Source organism: Electrona antarctica, assembly GCF_951216825.1.
Source record: "Electrona antarctica genome assembly, chromosome: 14".
NCBI lineage: Eukaryota > Metazoa > Chordata > Actinopteri > Myctophiformes > Myctophidae > Electrona > Electrona antarctica.
The window spans coordinates 12,807,779-12,821,691 of record NC_136795.1 but is presented as its reverse complement, the minus strand read 5'-3'; the positions used below and the strand labels follow the sequence as shown (position 1 = coordinate 12,821,691).

The following is a 13,913-nucleotide window of genomic DNA, read 5'->3' as shown; positions in this document are numbered from 1 at the left end:
CCGAGACGGTGCCTGTGGCTTCACATCACTAAGCAGGGCAGAGTGTATGTGTGTGAAGGCAGTACCGCTCCGTTTGTAATAGAGCCTAGACATCCAGCCAGGCCACCCGATGTACTAGTGACACACACAACTCAACCCCCTGCTCTACATGTTGGATGGGTACATGGCAATGATATCACATCGCCTTGAAGCACGCGTGCTTATCAAACTAAAGCAACCGCATTTTCTGCATGAGCCTATGTTCTGTAGAATAGTAGTTTGCATAGCCTGACACCAAAATAGCTGTTATAGGCCAATATCAGCCAATAAAACAGTCGAGCTAACGGGCTCTACTGTAATGTTGTTTTGCTTTGTATGTAAACCATTTCACTTGTTTCAAGACTATCGATCCATGTGCCTCATTCTCCCTGCAGCTCTCACGGCCCACGTCAGTGATATAAATAGAGACACACTGCTAGAGAGAGAGACACAGACACACACACACACACATAATCCGGTGCCTGGAATCTATCCTTACACAATAACAGCTTAGCTGTCCAGTCGGCCCACAAGACATTCCAACTAAAAAAGAGCCTGACAACCCCACTGCAATAAGGACATTTGGTTAAATGTTGCCTGAAATATAATCAAATCTGGAGTCAAATAGTGGATGACGAAATCAGACATGGCAGAGATCTCCCTTTGATCATATTTAAATTAGACCTGAAAAAAACAATGTGATAGGAGGGGCTTAGAATCGGCAAAACAAGTTGAGTCAGAGCCTAGAGAACGTGACCCCCCCCCACCACCCCCCACTCTAAATCCATGACTGTCTGCTCTGCAGTGCTCACACACAAACACACAGAGATTATAGAAACCACGTGGGCTGTAAATCTCAACCCCAAACCGCAGGTGTGGTTACACAAGGCCTGAAGAAAGTGTGCCAGAAAACACAGACATGCATGATGCACCACAGAGCACAGAGCACAGAGCACACACACACACACACACACACACACACACACACACACACACACACACACACACACACACACACACACACACACACACACACACACACACACACACACACACACACACACACACACACACACACACACACACACACACACACACACACACACACACACACACACACACACACACACACACACACACACACACACACACACACACACAGTGGTGGTTTTCAATAAACCACAGAGGCAGAGCAAGAATCTAGCAGTCACAACATGTATGCCTACTACTGTCTCCATTATATAACCAATGGAACATTCCTAGTGTTTGATGGATGAAGGGGTCAAGTCAACCATCTGTCAAGTATCAACATGAAAAGAAAATGGTTTGGCTGTTTTAGTGCAGATCAGAAAGCACTTCTTCAAATAAAAGCGTTAGTTGGCAGGTTAAAGTTTAGGTGAGATGGAGGAAGAAATAGAGGGACAATGACCCATTAAATACAGAGAAAGAAAATCTCATGTCATTTGTTTTTTGATGATGGTCAACACACTGCACACTGTTTAAAATATTTCTTTAATTCTGTAACTGACATTGTATTCATGGTTGTTGATGTTATATGTATGCGATAATGCACAATACTTTATAATCAATTGTTTTATATTTAGTTGTATTTTAACACTCCCGTTCAACACTGCTTACCACACAAATTAGCCTATATTGAGCATCTTATGCCCCAAAAGAGCGCCCACTCCTACTGTAACATAAAAGCAGAGTGATGTACAGTATATTGCACAAACACAGAAGGGCAGGTCCCACCTTCCTGTTTCCTAAAACCATTAAGTGAGCAGCGACAGTGGTCTTCCCCCCCCCCCCCCCCCCCCCCCGAGACCTATATTTATCAGAGACCAGGCCAGGGACTCATACAGAAAGCACTCATATTTCCATCCGTCTATCTCCGGGTGGGAACAAGCTGGCTCTGTGATCATGATTGCCAACCTCATTTTCCCTCCCACAGACTGCACTGCACTTTTTTTCCCCCGCTCTTTTTCAGTCAACGGCCTTCACTCTACAGTACATACTCTTCAGTCAGCCGTTTCACGTTTCCGTGGTTGCCATGGAGACTGATCCAAACAGCTCCCTGGGCCCCAGAGTAAGTGAGTGGTGTATATATTATGAAGTTAACTATAGCTGAAGGCGTTCCCACTTCCAATAGACAAATGCATGCAGGGATGTTAAGATAGTTGTGCAGATATCACAACTATCTGAGCCATTTGGTATCGACTACACTAAGTTCGATCAAATCCAAATCCTTTGTATATTTACGCCACCGGGCGCCACAACTTGTGGCAATGAGGAAGAACCCATGGTTAAAATGTCTGCAGTGGAGATATTGTGAATGGGAATTCCGAATTAATTTGACCTGGACCCAATTCTCCTAACTTAAACTTCTCCATCAGTATTCAATTATTAAATTCTAAGCAAATGTTTCACTTCAGTGCGAAACATTGTGTACTCCATATGCAAGATGCAGGAAGTCTATCAGCAAAAGTATCTGGAGTGGCTGCAAAGCTTGCACCAAAACAAACACAAGGCAGCAATGTCTTGGCATATTTCAATTATGGAAATGCCACTATGGCAACCAGGCGGACTTGGTCCATTCCCAAGTGGGTGATATGCTGAAGTTTAAAGCCTGTATGTATCGTTTCAAGAGGAGAACTTTGCATTCAAAATAACATGGTCAATGGCAATGTGGAATACCTGTAAATGTATATCAATAGAGGTTGCTGCCAGTATAAAACATTTAAATACGGTAGCCTATAATTACTATAGGATTTCAAAGTAGGAAATGGTCACAATAGGTCACACACAAACAACAGTTTTCCACTAGGCCATTGGTCCAAGAACTGACAAACTCACTCTCACAACAGATGTCCCAGCAACTGTGACTACAGACTACTGTACTGTGTGACAACAACTGTCAAGTATATACTCAGAAACACCTGTAGCCTGCCCTGCTGGAACACACCGTGGTTCTTGTCTGAAAGTACTTGACAGCCATGACTAAACCTGGGAAGACCAGACTGGTCAGGCTGAATGCTTTTTCGCTCATTCCTTCAGTTGGATGGATGCAGTTATTTGGACAGAACAGGAGATGGTTCAAGTTTGGCTGGGATCTTAACTATAGTGTAATAAGTTGGCATTCACATATATGTCATTATTATTACGCTTGCCTTTTTAAGCTACAACTGACTCGCTTATCATTTACTGCTCACTCACTAGCATTCCATATCAAATCTCACATGAGGGAAAACACTAGCTATGACCTGACTGATCATAAAATATGGAGGGGCCTAGTAACTGAACACACATGGAGGGGCCTAGTAACTGAACACACATGCTGCGGGGCTGCAAAGACCAGGTGTCTCTGTAGGACACAACTCAGTACAGTCTATGGACCATTGCTCAAGCATAGATCTAGAATCATCTAGATACTGTAAAGCAACATGATACATGTCTACAAGTAGGCATCATTCATTCATTCATTCATTCATTCAATGAATATGAAAATAATATGTCATACTTTCCTGCTGCCCTTAACTAACTACATTCAAATACATATTTCCATGTATGCATTTGCTATGCAAGCTGTAAGCAGTATGCACTGCTGTTGTTTGACCTTGCTGTCCTTCCCAATCAACAGAGTTTAGCATGGTGTAAATAGCCTCACTATCTTTGCTATGTCATATGCCAGGGTCATTTGGAGGGAAAAAAATGGCAGAAGGAATTGTTAACTATTCTTAAAAGAGTAAGTTCATCATGATTGCATTTCAAATGGATTAATTCATATTGTTTATAGCCAGAAATGATTGAAGAAAGCAAGAGAGAATTTCATGCAGAGATAAATAAAATAAACCCAGCCAGGTTTTGGTTATCACAAATTAATATAGTGCAATCATTTTTTTTTAAATAATTTTGATCCCACGATTTTGTAACCCATTTTTCACCTCTGTGTCAATTATCTAATGTGATCCTGGGCTCTACACACCCTCCGCCAACCTAGTCCCCATATATGGGGGACATGGGGAGAGCAACGGACTTGAACTCATGCTTCCTTCATGCCTGAGTGTCCAAGTTGCTCCTTTGCACCTGACAGGGGGGAGTTTCCCTGGTTGGACGTAGCGCGTGGAAGGAACACGTTATTCCAACCAGTTCCTTTCCCCTCCATCAGGCGCCCCGGCTGGCCAGGGGGAGGCAGTTTAGAGACCAGGATTACTGCATGTTTTTTGTGAGGGTACCTACCCTAGGGGACACGGGGAGAACATGCAAACTCCACACAGAAAGGCCCTTTCGCCAACCCCGCCTCGGGTATGGGCACTGATGACGCGGAGGAGGAAACACGCCGCCAGCACCCACAGCGCCCCGAGCGGGAATCGAACCCAGGACCTTCTAGCTGTGAGGCGACAGCACTACCAACTGTGCCACCGTGCCCCATATAGTGCAATCATGGTTTTGGATTACAGGTGCAACCTTACGCTTAGTAGAAGACTATGAATTCCCCCTGTAAGTATTCTTAAAGATATTATAATTAACTAGAATTGTAAAATAATCCAATAAGAGAATATTGCACACCCTTGAGGCATTTGGATATTTCAAAGTAGACCGGCCTGCCTCCCGGTCTATTTCTTTTTCTTTTGCCTTTATTGATAGGTTGAAAGTAGACGGACAGGAAATGGGGAGAGAGATGGGGGAGGAGACACGGCAAAGGCCGTCGGGATCGGGAGTCGAACCCGCGGCATGCTGTCAGGCTGGTTCAGCCTGACAGCATGCTTTCTGAGGTTTCACTTACTATTTGTCAAACAGTATTAGATGCAAGAAGGCCTCCCTCAATGCGACCAACAGTTGCACAATCCCTTAACGGAATTCATTGGGTCAACAATGAGCTTCAATGTCGGATGTCAGTTGTTAACCTAATAACAAAATAATGTTTTGTTATAAAACGACAGCAGTCTCACACTGGCACTGTTGATGCCATCTCAGATTGTCCATGGAGCTGGCCCCAGCCAATTCTGCACTAGGGGCTACTAATATAGCTGTGGGTGTGGGGTGGAAATTAAACTTTGGGTGGCTAGCTTTTTATTTGCCCCTCCTCTCTCTGTCTCCCACTCTGAATGCAACTTGTCTAGAGGTCTTTTGACTTCTGACAACAGATGGGCCAACGGTTTCTGTCACCTGACCCCGTCTCTCTCACCCCTGCTCTCACGTTCATGAAGTACCCCCCACCCGCGCGCGCGCACACACACACACACACACACACACACACACACACACACACACACACACACACACACACACACACACACACACACACACACACACACACACACACACACACACACACACACACACACACACACACACACACACACACACACACACACACACACACACACACACACACACACACACACACAACACACACACGCTAAAGACTATCAAATAAAACGGGATCGCTAAAATCTATTTTTTTGACAGCGGCCGTTGCTAGGCAATGCCTTGCTCAGCGCTCCCGGAGCTGTTTTGCTATGCACGCAGCTATTCAGTTCTTTGTTTAAGTGCCAACAAACTTCCTTAGTTACTCTGAATCTACGCTGCCTCCACGCAGATTGATCATAACGGCAATGTCCTAATTTCTGACTTCATCATGCATCTTGATTCTTGAGAGATCAATTTTACGACGGCGATGTAGTAAAGGAAGATTTCACCTCCCGGTTTTGGGGGGGAAATGAAAGGCGAGGGTCAAATCTATAAATTGCTTGGCATAACATTGCACTCACTGACATTCTAAATTAACTGTTCCCAATATAATTGTATATATTATTATTTTTTTCGGCTGCCAAATGAGATGAAAAATCACACCAACGTGTGAACTGAACTGGTGACAAAATAAAGCTAGTTTGTCTGGTCTCGTCTCAGGGGAGCCGTTGGTCTTTTGCTGACCATAAGATCATTGATCTTTAAAGTAGCAAGCAGAAAGTAACTCTTAGTCTAATCCTAGGATCAGTGCTGCTACACTAGAGACTGACAGAAAGGTTCATTAATAGGGTCTCAGCTGACCACATACAAAGGAGCATGATTAACTTGTTCCTGCCCATCTTGTCACATTATGCGACATTCCAGCGGTGTACGGACAGAGCTTTCTTACTTACTTTCACCAGCTGACACAAGGTCCATTTCCACTAGTTGTCTCCCCATTACAGGCTTAAGATCTTTACACACCAGGGGCCTGACCAATAAGTCATACAAAAATCACCAACATCAGCTGATGCCTCATACATAAAAGATTGATGCCTTTATTCACAAGTGAAAGATCGGCCTAGTTTTTAATAAAACTGTTGCTTTGTTGTGTAATATGCAGTCCTCTCGCCAGCACATAGAGCCCCATTGTGAACCTGGACATGTTGAGGACACCAAGGTGTTATGTTAGAAATGTATGGGTCCCCAGCATTTAGAAACTACCGGATGGTAACTTGCATATGTTGAGACATTTTCAGAATTGGCATAATAATATGTGACCATACCATTAACAACATATAGAAGGCCAAAAAAAATCATCATGCTTTGTGTAGCATGTGACATATCAAACTAGGGGGTTTTCATGATGCTGAATCCATTCCAAGCATTAGTTTTGGCAGTTTCTACAAGGCAGACACACGGCAGTTTCTACATGCTGGGGACTCAACATTTCTAACATAAAACTTGTGTACTCAACATGCTTGGGTTCACATTCTTGCTTAACACCTTGGAGGGGCAAGACGGAGATCACCGTCAAGTTCAAGTGCACGGTCATTTGCCCGAGACGGTCTCCGTCAAATTAGTGCTATGAAAACTGATCGCATCGCTCTACAGCCTAGAGGCACTTGTTGCGCAATCCTCGGTGTTGCACAACAGTGACACGTCATCGAAAGTGGTCGTGCCAGAATCTGGATGTTAGGAACACCCCTCTCTTATTCTTTCACGCACTAATTATATATTTCTTTACTATTCTTCATCCATAGCATGTCGACACCCTGACCCTACAGGCAAAAAGTCACAGTTACTGCCACTCCTCCCACCCCCTATTAAAGGGATAAGTGCAGCTGCCATTAAAAGCCAATATAAACGTAGCCTGATAAAGTGATAATATATTGTAGTCACTGAGAGACAGCAGTCTGCAGTCTCTGTCTGTAACTGTTCTTCAGTATGGGATCCTTCACATCTGCTGACTGAGGCTTTCTTTGACAGTGGAATGCATCCTCCATTTGTGTAAGAACTAAGATGTGGCACTAAATCGAGCGGGTGGCTGTTTGTTGGAACGTGCCCGTGTGCACCTTCAATGAGCAGTAGTTTACTACTATCACTTAAGTGATGGCAAGCCACCAAAGGTTCTGCTAAAAGGTCATGCAGCAAGCACCATCACATTCCCAATCAGACTGAGAACCATTTCAAGGCAAGGTATTTTACCTCTTGGTCTAGCCACACCCAAATACGTTGGTTCACTTGTTCAGCCTGCAGCACCAAATGCTGACAGTTCTGGAGAAGAGGACAGTAGCATTCCATCATGTCACACCCTGGAGGAGTGCAAACCACACCAATGCTGCGATAGAGCGCTGAAGACCAGGGCTAGAGGAGGACATAAATTATGACATAACTAAGAGGCTAGTGTTATGTCAAGGGTACACGCAACATGGACTACGTATAACTGTGTATATATGCACAATTTTTTTTCCGGCGTACCTTTGTACACCTGACCGAAGTATGAATGAGGCCTTTCTTTTTTAAAGGCATTTAAAGAAGAAATGTTTCAAATTAAAATGATGCAGCCTGCCCTACATGGCATGAATAATCAAGTCGTTTCATATGCTTAGTATGTGTATATTAGTCATATGCTCAACATCTACTACCTGGTAGAAGGCTCAGCTGCACATAATGGTATCAAGTCAAAAAATGGCTATTTAGAATGCTAAACATTTCCCCCTGAAACGTAGGAAGAACCTACGTTTCAGGGGGAAATGTTTAGTGCTCCTTTAAGTGACAGTATGACAAAGTCAGCACGTGAAGCATGGCTAAGTGCATCTTGCTTCTAACAACAGCTTGTTGTTGTTAACATTCTTTGCTCTACAATGTAGAGTCTACATAATACTGGTCATTCCCCTATAACCAACCACACACTCACACCAACACACACTGTCACACTGAATCATGGGGCTGATTAAACAAGGAAGGGAAGGGACTAATTGAATTGGAAAATAAGGAAAGTAGAGCATGCACATCTTCTCTGGTTATCAGGAGCAGGGCAAACAGATATAAATTGAACTAAATTGTGTTGTATATATGGAACATAACCTACTGTGAAGCTGTGAGGTTTACCTAACTTTTGCTACTACAGGGAAAACATGCACATGTACATATGTTACCATTTTATGTTTACTCTTTGAATGCTCTTTCTTGCACTCATTAATCTATCCCTTCGTTTGCTGTGCTTGCTGCGTTTTGTTGTTTGAATCGTATGCTATCTATATGCTGCTGTATTGTCTGTAAGGAAGCCAAACAAAAATAAGTTGTACTCTTATGTACCTGTACACAAGATGTAACAATAAAGTACAACCTTGAGATGATCAGAATAGCTAAATAAGTCTGCACACTGTTGCTAGCTTCCAATGTTTATTGCAATAAACAGTGCAAATTAATTGCATTGCCAGCCTCAAATCCACAACAATGTATCCGCTATCCACACAAATGTCATGAAGAGATTTTATTTATTTTATGATGTCATTTAGCTTGTAGCAATTACCCACACAACTTTTATGTGGCAAGCTGATGAAACATCTCATGATCAAAGCATTCACTCAGGTGAGGGAAACAGGTCTGTGCTGTTGATGCAAGCAGATTTCCTAAAGGTAATATCACGTCATCGCTGTTAAAAAGGTCTTGTCACGTAAGAGACCTGGAGAGAAAACGCATCAAGGAGAAACTGAGCACAAGCAGCAGTGAATGTCACCCAACCATTGGGGGGGTAATTCATCACACTCAAAGCCTTTCATTCTGCAGCACTGTGCTAATGAGCCGAGTGTTCTCACTGTTCTGACAATACTGCACCGCATTATGGCTTGGCTGACGGGGCTCAACAGCATGCTTGTTTTACAGGCATAACGGACTGGGTTTAGGAAAAGGGGCAGACTAATACGTTAATAACACATCTGGAGAGACCATTTTAAATATGGAACGCATAATTTCTGGCTGAGGAGATTTCTTTGAATTTGATTTTTTTTTCCTTTTATACAGCAGCAGCAAGTCGAGAGTCGAGAACAATATTCACTCTCAGTTCACTCCAAGTCTCCCGTCAGCTAGCCTCGGAGACTGCAGGCGTTTTGTTTACCTGTCAGCCAACAGACAGATATGCTGTGTATATGGACTTGAGTATTTGATGCTGGCAGCAGTGAGGTCTCACCTGAGGGAGTAGGTATATCCGGTGTTCTCTGGGGTACACTGTGGCGGCGTGTATGTGTGCAGTTGGGAGAAATCCATGGTCATTCTTGGTTTAAACTGCTAGAGTCAGGACGCAAGGGAGGAGAAGGCTCTTTAGGCCATGGCCAGGACAAGCGATTACCAAAACAGTTACTCAGACAGTCATGCACCCAACAGCGCAAACAAACACACTCAAAATCACATGCATGCGATGCCTTGTTCAGCCTGTTTCTGTCTCAGTGTGAGGTGTTTCATAGTTCACTTTGATTAGTCCTATTCTATATTAATGATCTCTGTTTCTATTTAAGAAGAGCAGAGTAAAGCAAAACATAATGTTGTATAGCAACACAATGCTATGCTGCTAAACCCTCTGCTACCCTATTAAATCAATTATGGTCCTGTTCCCTGGGCTGCACTCCAACACAACAAACCACACTACAGTTACTGGCTGCTACTGCAATCAGAACAGAAAGTACGGCTCCAGCAGTTACTAATGCTGACCCTTTCCCCAGGAGCAGAAGACAACAATGCTACAGACTAAAGGCTGCCTGTGGACAAGAATTGGCTAACCTCCTGCTGCATCCTGGTTCAGTCTAGTTGTCAACGAAGGCTGTGAAATGTGAATGCTAGTAGGGCTGGAATGAATCAATCGCCTCTTCTCTTTCCCTGTCTGCAACCAGAAGGCGACAGATTTGGCTGGTGGAGACAGGACTTGAAACAATGGGGATCCTCTCTTCTCCCTCATTCCACACAGCAAAGCTCACTCCAAGTATAGTCCAGTTCAATAATGACAGCAAATGCTGGCTGGAAAAGCCAGAGGTGGGGCCAATTTTATGTAATGGAAGGGAAACTCCTCGCCCATAGGGCTGGGCTTTTCAGGAGTGAAGCAGACTGCCTAGACAGAGTGAACATGTTGTTCAGATTCCCTTTTCTAAAATTCCAGTTTAAATAGGGTGCAGGTATAGCAGTTATATGGAGTAACTTCTCCGTTTCTGCCCAGCCAGGGAGATCACAAATGCAGCCAGCTAAAGAATAGAAATGCATTTGCCTCAAGTTGAGGTGATTAGAGTACATTCAACCAGTTTACTTTCCATGCCACAAACTTGCATGGAAAGGGGGTGGGTCCCAGGCTAGCTAAATGATTATTATTGATAGTTCGGAACCAAACAGTCTTTAACTCAGTCATACAGGTGTGTGGTACTAATGCATTGCATGCCAATCTGGGGGTCCTTGAAATGTAAACGTTTGAAAGCAAAGCTCAGATGCATGCGTTTTCCTCCCGCAGCCCGAGGCATCAGCCTGAAGAAGGGACGTCCTGATGATGACTACCATTCATTCAGCATTCAAACAAACGTGCCAAACAGATGATGAAAGGACTCAAAGGAGTGTACAATAGCAGATGGCTTGCCTCAAATTCCATCTCCAAAATCTGAAGAGCCGTAATATTATAGTTTAAATCCTCTCCTAAGCTACAAATGAATGCAAAAAGGAGGGATAAACAAATAGCAAAAAGCCACAAGGGCTATATAATTCTGCCAGGATTGATTTTTTGCATTTTACAGATACAAATATCCCTTCTGTTCCATGGACCATAGTTGGACTGGAATTACACCAGATATGCAATAAAGCCAACACGCACACTAGGTCTAAATACAACCTTGGTGAGGACAAAGACACGTTTGAATGAATGGATCTCTTTTTTTCCTTCCTTTTTTAACAAGACTGACCATTTAAGACAGAGGAACACAGGCTGAACAATATCAGGCTCAAACACACCCACACAGTCAACAAGGAATGATGGATACAGTGAGATATTTTCTATGCACTGCACACATGCTTCTCAATTCTACTACACTTTGGCTCCTTTACGCAGAACAATAGTGTGTTCAAAACAAACTGGTTGGCCCTCTCACTGTCAAAACAACCATTCTGAGCGGTCCAATGTAATACCAATGTAATACTCAGTTAATGCATATAGCGGGCAAAAATATAGTAATACCATATACGAAAGGCTGCTGTGTGGCTCTGAGTCTGAATGACATATAAACCCCGTTGCACTCTCACATTGCTTAATGCTAAATTTAGACGACAACGCAGTTACTCATGAATGCACTGAATGCAGCCAGTGCGACGACGCACTGTCTGTTCCTATCGTTGTTATCAAATCAAACAGGGCTATTGATCGTTTTGTTGTGAATACACCAACCTATGGGCTACTGAAAGCACTAAACAATAATTTCGTGAAAATCGCCTTGTCTTGCATTTGCTGTCCAAACTGTGTTCAGGGTAAAGGAGCCTCAGCAATCTCAAATCAAATGAAATGGATATTTTGTCTATAAAATAAAATCCACAAGATAACGTATGGTCACTCCATCCTCATCGCATCCACTTGCCGGTGTAGTGAGAGTCCATGTTATTCTTTATAGGAGCGTTAATCCACAGAAACTGGACGCGCAACGCTCCACGTCTCTCGCATCCCGAGACGGCTCGATTCTCCCGGCGTGCGCAATGTCACGATTCTGCAAACGAGAGATCGATCCCCGGACAACAATAACAATATCCCTGCTGGGACAGACAGAAAAGTTTGAAATAAGCTCCTGCAGTGTGTTATGCTCATACACACACAACAAGCAGAATTCCAAAATGGCTTCCCAAACGCAACAAAGCCGAGCCTGAAGGCATCGCTGATCCTCCCACTTCCAGGCCTCTGCTATTGTCAGTCTAGGGCAAATACTGCGTCGTGTGACAGTGTCGCCACAAAAAGAACAGATCTCCAAGCTAACAACGCATCGCGATGCGACGCGTTGTTGGCTTGTAGATCTGGTATTTTTGTGGCGACACCAAGGCGCACACTTCAAATCTATTTGATCATGAAAACACTATTTAAGCAAGACAAGCATTATTGCTACTGTTACTACTGCGTAATAAACTTGCATAATTAGACCAATTACTGTAATTAACTGAAGCCTGGACGAAGAAATTACCAGTCCATAATGGCCTGACCTGACTTCACCACGCAGATGGATCATGAAATATTCACAAGAACAACTGTTCAAGATGACAATACTATATTACTAATATGCTGTGATAGTGGCTTGGTGGCTGCCCCCCCCCCCCCCCCCCAGATAAATAACTACATAAAATAAATGTGGAAATGCAAAAATAGAGGTAGACTACAGTATATAACACATCTGCTCCTTCATCTGCTCAGGAGCTAATGGGCGTGTGCATTACAGCATTAGCCTACACATGCTTTTATTTTAATCCAAATCCAATAAAGAATCACATAAAACTTTAGTGCTGCTGTTTTAATTTAATGGCACAACAGGGTGGAATGGGTGTACAAGCAATATAATAACAAGCCTACTAAGTATTATTATTGTGTTACTACTAGGCTGCTGCTGCTACTACTACTACTGTACTACTACTACTACTACTACAAATTAATAAACAAAGAAACCACAAATTATCACCAAATTAGACAGACAGACAGACAGACAGACGGACAGACAGACAGACGGACAAATACATAACAGAGTCATGCCATGCAGTCACACTTGAGCTGTCTTTAGTTGATTTGACAAATCGCCAATGATCTACTTTACAATCAAATCCGGATCAACAGTAATCACAGTAGTAAAGCCCTATTAACGGTTTATTTGGCTTAATACACTCATTGTCAGGGGAAAAACTATTCCATTCACCAACATTTATGAGACCTTGAAAAGTATGGAGGATCAATGAAAAACGATTTCTCCTGCCAGATTGTTGTAACTTTTACAACACAATTCATGTTACTAAAGAAAAGGGAAGGTGACAATATATAAGCATGAATAAGGTAATTAAATAACAAATTTGTCCCGTAAATAGATGAACATTGTCAGAAACAAAACCAGCATTGTTTTTGTTTAAACTTAAGAAAAAGGTTGCATTTACATAACTGCCAAGATGAGAAGCTCGAACTCGGGCACGGGACGATGCGCCATCTACTGGCGGCCAAATCCCCGTAGCCCAAATGTAGCCTACCATCTTTGAGTTTGAATTTGAACAAACTTTGACACCAATCACAGTCAAGTTGAGTCAACACTAATGGGCTATAATGGCGGACTTTTGACATCAAGCAAGGTTAGCCTTCCTTGGAAGTGACACTCAAGGAAATGGACATTTGACACGCAGGAGAGATCCGAATTTTGAAATTAGAATAAAAGTGATTTGTTCCCATTTAATGGCAACTCATTTAAAACGTAGGCTATACTGTGCACTATTAATATCAGAACGTGGGCAAACAGCTCTGGTCAGAAAAACATAGAAAACAAGCCTACTCAGATAAGTATAGCTATAGCTACACACAACTATAGCCCCTTTCAAGCCTGTACTTGTTTCTATTTGGGATGACGGCCGGGTATCCAACTATCCAAATACAGGGTTCCGAATGGGCTAAATATTAAGTC

At 43.0% G+C, this 13,913-nt stretch overlaps 1 protein-coding gene across 8 annotated transcripts in view; it reads right to left on the bottom strand.

Annotated features, from left to right (window-relative positions):
* Window positions 1–13,913, bottom strand: part of sun1b (Sad1 and UNC84 domain containing 1b) — a 39,955-nt gene that overhangs the window by 25,660 nt on the left and 382 nt on the right. For 2 of the 8 annotated variants that reach the window (XM_079521181.1, XM_079521186.1), the window contains exons 1-2: window positions 10,033–10,133; window positions 9,446–9,543 (exon numbers count right to left, since the gene is read on the bottom strand). The exons of 1 other annotated variant lie outside the window; for it this stretch is intronic. In XM_079521181.1, coding sequence (XP_079377307.1) covers window positions 9,446–9,543; window positions 10,033–10,044 — 110 coding nt within the window. In that variant the 5' untranslated portion in view covers window positions 10,045–10,133. Of the gene's footprint in view, window positions 1–9,445; window positions 9,544–10,032; window positions 10,134–11,855; window positions 12,128–13,913 lie in introns of those variants that run through there. 5 more of the 8 variants (XM_079521184.1, XM_079521183.1, XM_079521185.1 and 2 more) reach the window with 5 other exon arrangements.